The sequence below is a fragment of the Hipposideros armiger genome, unplaced genomic scaffold, assembly GCF_001890085.2.
Source record: "Hipposideros armiger isolate ML-2016 unplaced genomic scaffold, ASM189008v1 scaffold_287, whole genome shotgun sequence".
NCBI classification, from domain to species: Eukaryota; Metazoa; Chordata; class Mammalia; order Chiroptera; family Hipposideridae; genus Hipposideros; species Hipposideros armiger.
The window spans coordinates 1,103,688-1,117,001 of record NW_017731637.1 but is presented as its reverse complement, the minus strand read 5'-3'; the positions used below and the strand labels follow the sequence as shown (position 1 = coordinate 1,117,001).

The following is a 13,314-nucleotide window of genomic DNA, read 5'->3' as shown; positions in this document are numbered from 1 at the left end:
ATTCCTACCTTAGCTGATACCTTCACTCAATGAAAGCTCTTTTATCCCATGAAAATTCTATCAGCTTGATGTCTATAAAACATATGGTATCCGAAATAATATAATTGCTTGGGGTGCTATATTTTTTCATCAATATAACAAATATTTTGTGCCAACTATATTACTGCTTAAAATTACCAATATGCCTATTGGTAAAAAATATCTATTTTAAGCTTATATGAAATTGAATGTGAGTTTGTACTGGAGTTGTAAAAAGGTTTTATTCATTTGCTTTTGACTCATTTTTATTTAAAAGGGTAAAGCGGCAGAAAATGATTAGTATTTAACACCTTATTGTTGGTTCTAAAGAAAAGTCACAACATATGTGTTTCATGTAGTGCTTTTATGCAGTGTTGGAGTTCTTGAAACTTTTAGTGACCTACCAGAGCATTCAAATGCAACAAACAAATAGTAAATTACACTCCAATGCCCAATAGGTTATTGAATAGTTTTTTTGTTTACTTATTATTAAAGTAGCCTTCACATATGTTTTACATTGATATTTCTGCAGACTGTTATCTTATGGATAAATTACATAATTGTGTAAACCTATTCTAAGATCTAGTGACATTAAAATTTTTTTAACCTATGGGTGATTACTGTCATTTTTGTAAAGTTATTTTATATCAGAGAAAGATCATATGTAGGTTTGAAGAGGTGTATAATTTGGTTACACATTTCCTATTTTTACAGCCTTTTGTCTGTCTGATTTAGCCTTCACATAAAACTTTGGCATGTTTCGTTAGCAGTTAAAGGACATGTAAATGTTAACATCTCCCTAAGTTTTAAAACTAGAGCAGCAAACTAAACACTTTAATCATCATAAAATTTTGAACTTTTGCTACAAAAATGGGATTTTGAGACTGAAGTGGAAACTAAACTTACTTATAAATGAAGTCTCTCCCAAGTAACCTCTACGTTTAAGAACGATGTCTAGAAATTTGGAGTCCTCGTTGATCAGGTAATATTCCTTTTCAAAGGCGATCCATGCCCAATTCAGACGAAAATGCTGGTTGGGTAACTTGTTTCCACCTGGAAAACAAAAATTTAAAGCACCAAATCAGCGCTTTCTTGAATGATTAATGAACTTAATTCCATAGACTAGTTTAATGATGCAATTTTAAGAATCACTATAGCTACTTGGTTTGATATACAACTTGACGCACATGGAAATACAGCTCACTGTTCAGTGTGTTACACAGAAATACAAGAGCTGACATAATTCTTCACAAAATCCCTTGACCTTTAGGAAGGGAAGTTGGCAAGGTCCCGGGGAGGAGCTCACAACCACCAGAAGTAATTTAGTTTAATCATAAAATCAGTGTCCAAGTTGCAGGATGACTTACTTCCCACAAGGTGCCGCTGGAGAGCAAGTTTTTCTATAGAGGCAACAAGGCTCATTTGTGATGTTAAAAACACAAAACTTTACGAATAACTTTTTCTGGTTCACTGAGCAGTTGGGTGGAAAGCTTTAATTATAACCACTTAAGAAAAAACAAATACCCCTTCTCTGCCTCCCCTCCCCACTATATTCCACTCCATTCCTTAGAGCAAACAAACAGCTCTTTTCATTGATTCCATTCTACTATGAAGATAAGGCTTTCTCCTCCCACCTTTCTACCAAAATGGAGCCGGCTGCCTATCAAGAGAAAATAAACCTTGTGTGTGATCTCTCTAATGTGAAAGCTGCTATGCTAGGTGAATGAAAGGAGAAATGGTTATCAGCTGATCACTCTGCACATAATCCCTCTACTTCCTTTGATCTACACCAATTATTTCAGAGGAAGGTGAGGTTTATAAACAAAGGCATCAGTAATTTCTTTTAAGTCTTTCTGTAAAAAGGTGGAAAAAAGCCCAAATAATAAACACAGCTAGAAGCCCAATTTTAATTCCAGTATTTCTCTCTTCTGAGTTCACATAGAGAGAGCTACATTAGAGAAAAAAAATGAGACAGGGAAACATCAAGACTTTCATAAATTGAGGACAAAAAATCTGTACAAGGGGAAACACAGTGAGTGAACAAACACATGAAAAAAATGTTCAATTTTGCTAGACATTTTTAAAAATCAACATTGCAGCAACTTTGAGTTATCAATTGATACATACTAAAGGTTAAAGAGAGCACCCAGGACAGGTTAGATTCTGTAGGGAAATTGGTTTTCTTGTTTATTGTTATGTGTAATTCTATATCTCCAACCAGAGTAATTGTAATTCTGTATTTACATACATGTCTGCTTTTAACTGCCTGAGCACCCCAGGACACACACTGGTCAAATTCATCTTTCTATTATCCAAGTCCCACGTAGAGCCTGGGATACAACGAGGACTAAAGACTTAGGACTAAGGACTTATTCCTCGACTGAAGGAACCTATAGAAAAAGGCTGATTTTTAGTAAAGTGGCTACTTTGTAACTCCTGCTTGTTTTATTTCTTTTTCATAACAATTTTCAGCTTATACAAACAAAGCACATACTACAGTTTTATTTGACTTGTGACTAATGACTTCTGACCTATTCAGCAACTCTTGTGTTCCACAAACAAATTTTATTTTATAGTTCTGTGTACTTGACTCCTAGTTCCTTTCCCCTCTTATTGAAGAGTAAGCATATAGTTTCTCTAGTTCTCTCAATTTTGACACTTTTTAGCTAATTGTACGATTTGATACTAACCCTTTCCCAAAACATTCCAGAAATGATCACCCTTCTTCTAGATATTACATGTTTTAAGAACATTGAGTCAAGAAGGCTTTCTTCCCTTGACACCCTCTATCTGAAACAGCAAGCCTGAATGCAAACCCCAGCACCCTCTTGCTCCTTTAATCTAATCTATTTTTCTCTACAGTTTTTCCATAACCTCATATCCTATATGGTTACTTTTTTGTTTGTTCACTCTGTCTCCCTGCATTGAATCTGGCAGTGCAGGGTTACTTTTAGAAAAATGCATATTAAATGAATTAGACGGTCTAACATCTTGGTTGAAAGAAATTCGGTAGTGTTTCAGTTTTCTGGTGATATAAATGTTCCATATAAATGTAACATAATTCTTTCAATACCGAGTCTTTTCTTTTCTTTTTTTAATGACACCCTGTCTAAAATGTCTTGCATACTTCTATTCTTGGGTACTATGCAAAGACGTTTAAAGCGATTACCTATAAATGTGAACTGCTGGAATTAGTGTTTATCTTAGTGACACCTCCAGGGGTTATTGGGGACTGACGGCCTGTTTAACCCTTCCATTCTGTTATGAAGTAGCATGGGTGGTTTTAGGGACAGCTAATTTCAACTCAACTTACAGATTTTAAAAACTTATTTTCTGGTTGGCACTTATGTTCTGGAAGGATGAGGGTGCCAGGTTACTACTTAATCAGGGGTTTCAAGTGGCATAGAGCTAAACAAGTTTGCCAGGATTTCATGTACCTGCCACTTTGAGATTTTATTGGAGATACAATTCAGAAAGAATACTGAGATTTTGCTTTGTGAGACAGTGCCCTGCTCCAGGGTAATTGTTTTAGATGCTCAGCATTCACTCTAAATCATGGATTTTTAAGTAGGTATTTTGCTAGAGTATGATGTTAAGTATATAAAGCTTAACTCTGGGGCCAGCCGAGTGGCTCAGTTGGTTAAGAGCTTGCTCACAAGTGCGAGCTCTGAGCAACAGGGTCGCCAGTTCGATTACCACATGGGCCAGTGAGCTACGCCTGAGCTGAACTGTCGCTGAGCTGCCAACAGGTGACAAAAATGGCTCAGCTGGTGAGAGCACGTGCTCCTAACAACAAGGTTGCCTGTTCGAGATTGTAGGCTACGCCCACCTGCAACTAAAGACTGAACTCGCACCTTGAGCTGGGCTGCTGTCCAGGTGGCTCAAGGGATAGAGCATGTGCTCTTAACAACAAGACTGCCGGTTCGACTCCTGCATGGGATGGTGGCTACGCCTACCCGCAACTAATTGAACACAGCACCTTGAGCTGAGCAGTGACTGGACTTGGAGTTGAGCTTGCTGTGCCCTTCACAACTAACATTGAAGGACAACTTGGCTGTTTCCTTTCCCCAATTCCCCAACACTGTTCCCCTCCCCCAGTACCCCAGTTAAAAAAAATCTTAAAAAAAGAAAGCTTAACTCTGAATAGAATTAAATACTACATAACTTGACCCATACACACATGAATCCTATTGTGTTCGAGAATTTATAAAATCTTCGGTACTACTTATTATGCAGGAGTGATATGGAGATTTGAGGAACTAAGGGGTAGGTGATTGTAACTCTTATTAAAATGACCTTGAATAACTGAACTCCATTTTATCTAAAGAATGGAAAGACACATTATTTATTCATTTATTACATACCATGTAAATTCCTCTAAAATCTCAATGTATGGAATAAATGTTTATACTTTAACAATCATTACAGCTTACTGAATGTGAAATTTTAGATGCAGTTAAACAACTTTAAAAAACTGACATGATTCTTAGTGATTCTTTGCCTTTCTAAAGTAGATTCTGTCATCTACAATGTACTAGGTTCTACTCTCAACGTCTCACTGCAAACAAATTAAAGTCTGTAGCTTGTGTCATAAATCCATACAACAGGTGTCTGACAGCTGATAACCACACTCCCAAATGCTTTGTCCCCAAACCCTGACAACTAAAGCCATTAAGGTTTTGATGAAAATACCCCTTTTGAACTTTTCCAGCTGGTCTTTAGGCTTCTTCATGTTCTTTTCAATGGGGATGCAGCAGTTTTTTTTCTTTCCTTCTTTTTTTTTTTTAGAATAACAAAGAATCACAACCTTCAATTAGTTCTCCCTAAAAACATAGGGCTGCCTGATTGCTCTGAAGACAAAGTATACTTCTTCAGTATGAAACTAGTATTAAAACTTTGACTTGTGTGTGATAAAAGGTAATTTCTGGGTGTCCATTTAGCTTTGACAATTTTTTTCCAAACATTTTTTGACCAAAAAAAAAAATACTGTAGAAAACTTAGTTACCAACAGAACATAATTCTATTGGTAATATTTTTCTAGCTTGCTAAGATTTTCTGGTTTGCTAAAATTACATTTGCTCAGAATAAAATTTAGCCTGGAAGCTAAGCTGGAAATTAAATATACAATTATTTTAAAAGCTGTATATCGCCCTTTAGATCAGCAATACAAATAGATACTTATATGAAAAGATTAATCTATGAGCTTATTTATTGGGAAAATTAGATAATTTTATTTTTAAGCAGTCTTGTTCTCTTAGCAGGCCAGTGGTTAGCAACCACGTAACTACCATCGGCGTCAATATTAATAATTGTGGTAAGATTAAAAAATCAGAGATAAAAAAAGGATTTAATGTATTGCTATTTCTGTACTACGATGATCTTTTAAACTTTGCTTTGCCTTAGAATCTTCCATCATGAGAATTTCTGAAAGCTCCTGGTATCCTGTCCTCGGGCCCTTAAATGTCAAGTGGGTTTTAGTTTATTGAAAACCACCCAGTGCTAAGCTGAAGCCAACTTGGCTCTTAAACATACATGCCTCTGCCTCCAGGAGTTGATCTTCAACCATGGGAGATGGCACAAGTGCACAGATAATGTGTTTAAGCTAGAGATTGACAAACACTACTAGAGAGTCACTGATAATGCGTTGTGGGAGTTCTCGAGAGCGAGGGATTACTTTAACCTGTGGGGATCAAAGACACATTTGTGGAAAAGATAATGTTTCAATGGAGCCATAAGTACTGGGAGGTATTTGGGCAATCAGAGAGATGGGGAAAGGTGGTTCTGGAAGATTAAGTATAAGAACAGAGATAAGAAATCCAGTGAAAAGGAACTTCAAGGAATTCAGTTTGGTAGGTGCTCAGGACATTTACTAGACACTTATTTCCTTCTCTTTTTATCTTGACCTAAGGGCAGCTGTGCCTTAGTATGACTGATAGAGCTCCTAAAGAAGTGGGAAACGGACCCAGAAAAATTGTCAGTAGATTTCATAATTTTGTAGACTTAATAATGCCAATGATTGTTTTAGTCTAATATTAAGCTATTTGAAAACTGCTGGCAATACAACTTTGGATAATAGATATACCATTTTCTTCCTCCTTTCTATACACATGCACCCCCTGTCATTCCCACTGCCATACACATTCTGAAAGAGAGGCATCACAGCACAAGGGGTCAGAGCCACAAAGAAATACAGAGAATATATATGGAAATGGATAGAAAGATAAGTAGTGTGATAAAGACCCAGCGGTGCTGAGAAACAGGCACAGCACAAACTGACCTCTGTTGAATACACAGTCATGTGGTGGTCTTTTAGGCTGTTTTCAGGAAAGGCACACCCATCATAACCAAAAGCATAAATGGGGCTATGATATCTTGGTAATGGAATGGAGTGCAAGTAGGGATTAGTTCACATTCTACCCCCCATTTTTCTGTAGGCTCTAAAGATAAAAAGTTACCAGATGTTGTGCAGATGGAGATGGAGATGACAAATATACTACTGTTCACCTTAGAAGCCAAGCGTATGACAGTCCACTTTACTACATGTAGTTTTGTTCCTTAAGGACATGATTTTATGACATAGGGTGTGTAATGGGTATTTGTACATGAGATTCCAAAGACTTGAATTCCTGTTCATCTACGATACCAGAGGCTGATACACAGTGGATCCTCATTATTCCCGGAATCTATATTTGCAAAATTTTCTGCTCGCTAATGTATCTGTAATCCCCCAAATCAAGACTTATGGTGCTTTTGTGCTCATTCGCAGAAACTGGCAGAGCAGCTTTGAAAAATTTGCATCACCTCATGCTCCGTTTTCTTGTTTCAGCTCTCATACTGCAAACTCCTACTGCACACAAGTATCCTTTTTACAATCTATTTAGTGCCACATTTATGTTTTGTTTTGTTGATTTTGCTGATTAACACATACCCCCAATTTTAGTGCCAAAGTGCCGTCCAGTAGTCCTAAGTACAAGAAGGCTGTGACCTGCTTTACAGAGAAAATACATGTGCTAGATAAGTTTGCTCAGGCACAAGCGATAGTGCCGTTTGCTGTGAGTTCAATGTTAATGATCAACAACATAATGTCGAATAAGGTGTCTTTACACAGAAACACAAGTAAAACAAGGTTATGTATCGATTGGTTAATAAAAGGTTTTGACCAGAATCCTGCAGGGAACCTGACTCTCTATTTCCCGTAGGAGCAATCAGCCAGTATTTGCAGCAATTTCACAGAACCGCCGCAAATAAGGAAAATCAATCGTATTTACTCAATCGAAGTTACAGAAAGAAAATCTTTTGGGATAAGACAAAAGGAAGCACAGGGAGGAAAAGTGTTCTTCCTCCACACACATTTTGCATGCCTTTTATCAACCCTTTCCCTGGCACATGCCCAGGAGTGTGACCTGAAAGGAACCCTCACTGCATTCTCAGATGGGCCACGCTGGCCTCCCTCCAGCCATCTGTCCCTGGACACAACAGCACTGGGCTCCAGACACACTTGTGGCTCATGGATGAAGATTGTATTGGTTCCTGCAGAGCTATCTGCCATAATCTGAGAATGTACAAAGAGAATTTATAGGATAATTTTTAACCTATAGAAAAATAGTATACATGGGATGAACCCTGATGCAGAATAACGCCTAATCCTGCTAGAGGGTTTTAGGATAATCTGTTGTAGGGTCTCAGTTTAAGCAACAGCCCACATATGGAGTTTATGCCTAACTACGCTTTTTTGGAGAACTGGAGCAACAGGTCTCATGGAAGCTGCTTTTCTTGGACTATACGGGGCAGCTGAAGAGAGAGCTCATTATAATGGAAATAGATGTGTCAGGCACAATACTGGAGACTGTACAAAGTCTTAAACGTCAGAGCAAAAGAGGGATTCTGAGTACAATGTTAAGAGTGCTACTCATCTCTAACTCATGCCCAGGCTCCTGGGTGAATGTTTGGGTCCCAGGAAAGAGAAAATCCTAAGTAACAATTTAAAGAGATGCTTCATCAATCTCTTTTTCATACCAGGTCCCAAGCAGCACTCTTTTGGACATCCTTTTCCTTTAATATAGAATAACAGAAAAGGTCACCACACAGCTCTGGCACCTACTCCTGGGGACTCCTGGGGCCACAGGCAGGTCCACGCGATGGGGGAGCTGGATGTAGCGACTGGGATGCCTGGCAGAGCTGTGGTGACACTGTGGGGCTGGGCTTATTGTGCAGAACACTCATCCTTGGGTAGAAGAAGCATGGGCTTTGGCCAACCCAAACTGACACAACACAAGCACTGACAATCACAACAGTCCCTGACCCAAAACAACTAACTGGAACTCACTGGAGTGCAGGCGTAAATTGGCTGAATGTCAGCTCAGCCTTGGGGACCCTGAAAATGCTTGGAGAGGAGATCTGGACATGTGGGGGCCGTGGTCAGGGTGATTTTGATAACATGTACATTATCTCCATGCATCTCACAATAACACTGCATGTTAGGCATTTCCACATTCTATGGATCACTGCCGGGTTCAATTGCTCACTTTAAATCCTTAAGTGAGGATTTAGAATTCAAATGCAGCCTGCTAGTATTCTTTCTATACTTCCTCTCAGTAATCCGATGGCTTCATTTAGGTAGACATTCTATTTATAGGTGACTCTAGCTTAATCTGAATTTGCTTTAATTTAATTTATAAACAAGTGCTATTGATTAGAAGCCAAACACGACCTGAGTTCATTTCCCTCAACTCTCTGCAAACCCTACAACATAGTGAGAAGGCCAAGTGGTACGAATTAAGCAGAAAAACAAAAGGTTCAAGGCCAGTTTCTAAATGTTTGAGACTAAATCACAGAAAAATTAACAAGCCAAGGGTAAGATCCTCTTGCTTTATGAATGAATTTGGGGCCATAGTCAGAAATCAGGGGAGCTGGAAGGAGACTGCCTCTTCCAGGCTGAATGCTGTGGCTCCGTCAGGCCACAGCTGGGCCAGTCAGCAAGCCCCAGCCTGCAGGGATCCCCTACCTTTTTCTAAGCATCACCCCTCCCCCAAACCCATCCCTTACAAGAAAAGAAAGAAAAGGAATGTGCTTATTTTCAGCCCGTTACAAAAAGAAAGAAAAAAGGGAGAATCATGAGTTTGTATCTCCAAACTTAGGGCTTAAAAATGTTTCCTTCATCCAACCTGATTTAATTGTGCAGTGCTTTGCTTTGTTAATTAGAAGTTTAAACCCAGTGGAATGAAAGCCTTCACTGTCGGTATGCACGCCTAGGATGAGGAATTCAGGTGTACATCTACAGAGGACAAAGGACAAAGCAAACATATAATTGCAAGGTGAACCCTCATTTATAACATGCACATTACTCGATGATCACGTGCAGTCTAAATTAAAAGCTAACTTAGCCATTTTAATGCTGTAATGTGAGTGGCTAAGGAAACTTTTTTCTGAAGATGGAAGTGTAATTCTATATTTTAAACAAGAACACAAACTAATTCAAGAAACAATTATGTTGGTGAACAAGGTAAATATGAACTGCAAGCATTTTAGAGCAAGAATGAATCCTGGATTGCATCTTTTATTGCTGCCTCATTTTACCAGGATCCTGAAAAGCTGGGATTTGAGCAAGATTACAAAGCAGCTGTTCCCAGGGGTTTTCATTCCTAGTCTTACCATGTAACAGATTGTGAGCTCAAATATTCTTCTTAAGCACAAGATCATAAAAATGATGTGTTTAAAATGATATGAAATTATGTATATATGTACAGAGGGTGCCAAAAAAAGTATTCACGTTTTAAGAAAGGAAAACTGTATTAAAAGTGTAATACTCAATATATACCGATAACAAAAGATGAATACAAGTCACATTCGACTTCTGCAATTACAAGAGGTGCTCAAAGTGGTTACCATCAGCATCCAGACACTTCTGATTACAGCGAACTACTGCTTGAGCAATGTTGACCAAAGTGTCCACTTGTATACATTTTTTGGCACCCCAGTGTGTGTGTGTGTGTGTGTGTGTGTGTGTGTTTATTAATTTGGGGACGACTTAATTATTTCTCTTTAAAGCAGCCCAGAAATAATAATTTTCTGTTATATTTTTCCCATTAACAAGTAGAAGTAAGACAAAACAAAACAACTCTGTATTTTCATAGAAACAGTAACTGCTTTACCAAAAGCTGAGTTAAGAAGATCCACACCTTCTGCTGCCTCTGGGGAAAGGAAAAAATACAAAACAAAACACCTGGTGCAGCCAGACTTCATGCATGCACTGCCTGGAGCAACATATAAATTTATTAGATCTCTGGCAACACATTCTTAAAATAAACTTAATAGCCTTCAGGTCTCTGTTCAAACCAGAGCCTAATTCCTTTTGTGGCGCCAGACAGCCCCCCACCCCAAGGGGACTCTGCAGGGAAATAAAAGCAGTGGTTCTTTGAGCACCTTTCAGAGTAACCGGTTTAGCACCATTTAGTTAATTCCCTGTGAAGTAAGGTTGCTTTCTAATTTCTATTTGTCTACGAGCACCATGCACATTACTGTAAGACACAGCCTTTACAATTAACAAGGATTATAGTGTGAGCTGTATTTTGGATTATCTCCTGGAAATGTGTTATACCCACATCGAGACAAAAATATAAAAGAGAAAAAAAACCAAACCAAAACAGAAGTGCCACTGACTGTTGAAGAAAGCAGTCATCTTTAACCTGTCTTATTTCTATTTTTACCAAAAGTTAAACTTGATGGCTGGAATGGAAGGATTAAGGTTCCCACCTTAATGACAGCACAGAAACCATTCCATGGATTAAAATATTGAGTGAATTTTAACTTGGAGTGTTAAAATGCTAGTGCAAAATGAGAACTCCCTGAAGATACTTTTAGATTAATCCGCTGTTATCATTGTTTCTGAATCTGAGTCAGTAACATGTTTGTAAGTATGTTTGTTCTCAGCAGTAAGATCAAGAATTGGAAGTTTTAGATTTATGGACTTAAAATTAAAAAGAAATATGCAAAATCACATAATCACATCTGGTTTCCTTGTTATTACTCCTGTGACAAACTAAAAAAGTCTTTTCATGGATGTGTCTGTCAAGAAAGAAAGGAGAGTGGGAAGGATGGAAGAGGAGAAAGACAAAGGAAGGAAGGAAAGAAGGAAGGAAGAGAGGGAGGGAGGGAGGGAGGAAGAGAGAGAGAGAGAGAGAGAGAGAGAGAGAGAGAAAGAGAATGGAGTAGAATACCATCAAATGCCATGTGTTTGTTATTCATATCATTGTCTTTTCATTTATTTCAGATTAGTTTTACTAAGGTAGCTTTTGTACTTAACTTGTGTATTATTTAATTAGTCAAATCCTTTGGCAACTGCTCTGATCCCCTTAAAATTATGCCAGAGCTACAAATACAGCCCTCCTTGGTGGCTTTACTGTCTCTGATTAATATAAAAGACATTCATTTATATATTTACCTGCCAAAGAAAAAAGAAAAAGGCACAGTAAGTATAAAGATAAGTTGGTATGGTCTTGGAGCACCAGAACTTGTTGGAAAACATTTAGACAACTTTCAGCAATGTGTTGTTTTGAACAGAGCTCAGAGCACATGTTATGAGGAATAATAAGGGTTCACCTATAGTCCCTTCTGGAAGACTTAGGCTCTAGTAAGAGGGGTAAACCAAACACCCTACGTAAATTATACTGCAAAATGTAAGGTAAATCTGTGACTAGGCGGTACCTGGGGTCCCGAGAAGGGACCCGAGGACATTCGACTGAGGAGACCGTTAATGGCTTGGCACAATGGACCCTGCAGAAGGACACGAAAGGTGGCACTACTCCAAAGGGAAGGAATCACAAGGAAACAGGACAGCATTGTGTGGGCAGTAATAGAATTGTCCAGCTTTGCAGAGCTTGTGGGAGCAAAACAGAGAAGGAGGAGGTAAGTTGGAAAGTGAAGGGGCTGACAAAGAAAACTTGGTCGTGGAATGATGTAATCTGAATTCTTCTTTCAGAAATACTAATTTGGTAGAATTAGTTAGGGATTCATTAGAATAAAGATGGACTAGGAATCAAAGATATCATTCACAAAAACTCCCAAATTAGGTTTCCTGCCAGTGGATGAGAAAACTTGTACTATGATACAAACAAGTCTATAAATAATTCTGTAAGAAAAATAAAAGTTTTGTTCACCATAGAATAGGAATCCTTCGAATATTAAAATTCACCCACAAAATAAAATGGCTAACCAAAATGCCCACCATAAATGGCCCGTATCATGACTACTTCAACTAGTAGATTGGACACAAACTTTTGCCAAACTGCCACATTACAGAATTCCTTCTTATTAAAATTCTTTGGGCAGGTAACTTTGTATGGGTGGAAGTCAAGAAGTGAAGGATCCTATCCCTCCACTGAATTTTAGCAAAAAGGTCTACAAATCTACACTTTTTAATAAGTATGTTTTAGAAGGCCCTGAGGTCCTTTTAAAACTTTGAAAAACTTAGCGTTTTCTTTGAAAAATAATTTATAACTTGGACATTTGCTTTCAAACTAAAAGTAACTTTTTGGTTAGAAAATGTTTGTGTTTAATTCGCTAGTCCTGTCTATTTAAACACAATTACTCTTTTTATTGAGGAAGAAATATTATTAGTAATCAGAAGTCATTATTAGGAGCAACGATAAGGTATTCCAGTAATCCTTCAATGGCCTTCTGGGTTAAAAACTTTTAAATCAACATTATCAGAAAGCTTTATGAGTAAGTTTCATTAAGTATTATATATAATAAATCATGGTAGAAACTAAGACCTTTATCTGAAGATCCTAATTTAGGCATTCTGTGTATTCAGGGGTTTGAAAATCAGGCCTTTTTTTAAAATTATTTTTTATTGTAAAATACACATTTTTTAGAATTAGTTTCAGCTGTACAACACAGTGCAATAGTTATACTTTTTATCCCTCAAGGTGAGAACCCCCCTCCCCCAATCTGTCGCCCCACTTCCCCCCCCAATATCATACATATCTATTACAATTCCCTTGACTCCACTCCCACACTATACTCCATGTCCTATGACTATATATATATATTCACTTAGTTGACATACAATATTATACAACATCAGCTTTAGTTGTATAGTGCAGTGATCAAGCCTCTACCCCATCCATGATGCGGTCTCCCTAGCAAGACATGTGACCACCTGACACCCTACAAAATATTTACAACATTAATAATTATATTCCTCGAACTGTCTTTCATGCCCCTGTGGCAATATTGTAGTTACATATATTGCTGTCTAACCCCTTCCCCTTCTCCCTCATCCCCACCCCCTCCCAA

General features: G+C 38.0%; 1 protein-coding gene across 1 annotated transcript in view; it reads right to left on the bottom strand.

Annotated features, from left to right (window-relative positions):
* FREM2 (FRAS1 related extracellular matrix 2) overlaps window positions 1-13,314 on the bottom strand; it is a 196,196-nt gene that overhangs the window by 115,441 nt on the left and 67,441 nt on the right. Inside the window, exon 3 of the mRNA XM_019658718.1 lies at window positions 925-1,071. Within this exon, the coding sequence (XP_019514263.1) occupies window positions 925-1,071 (147 nt within the window). The remainder of the gene's footprint in view (window positions 1-924; window positions 1,072-13,314) is intronic.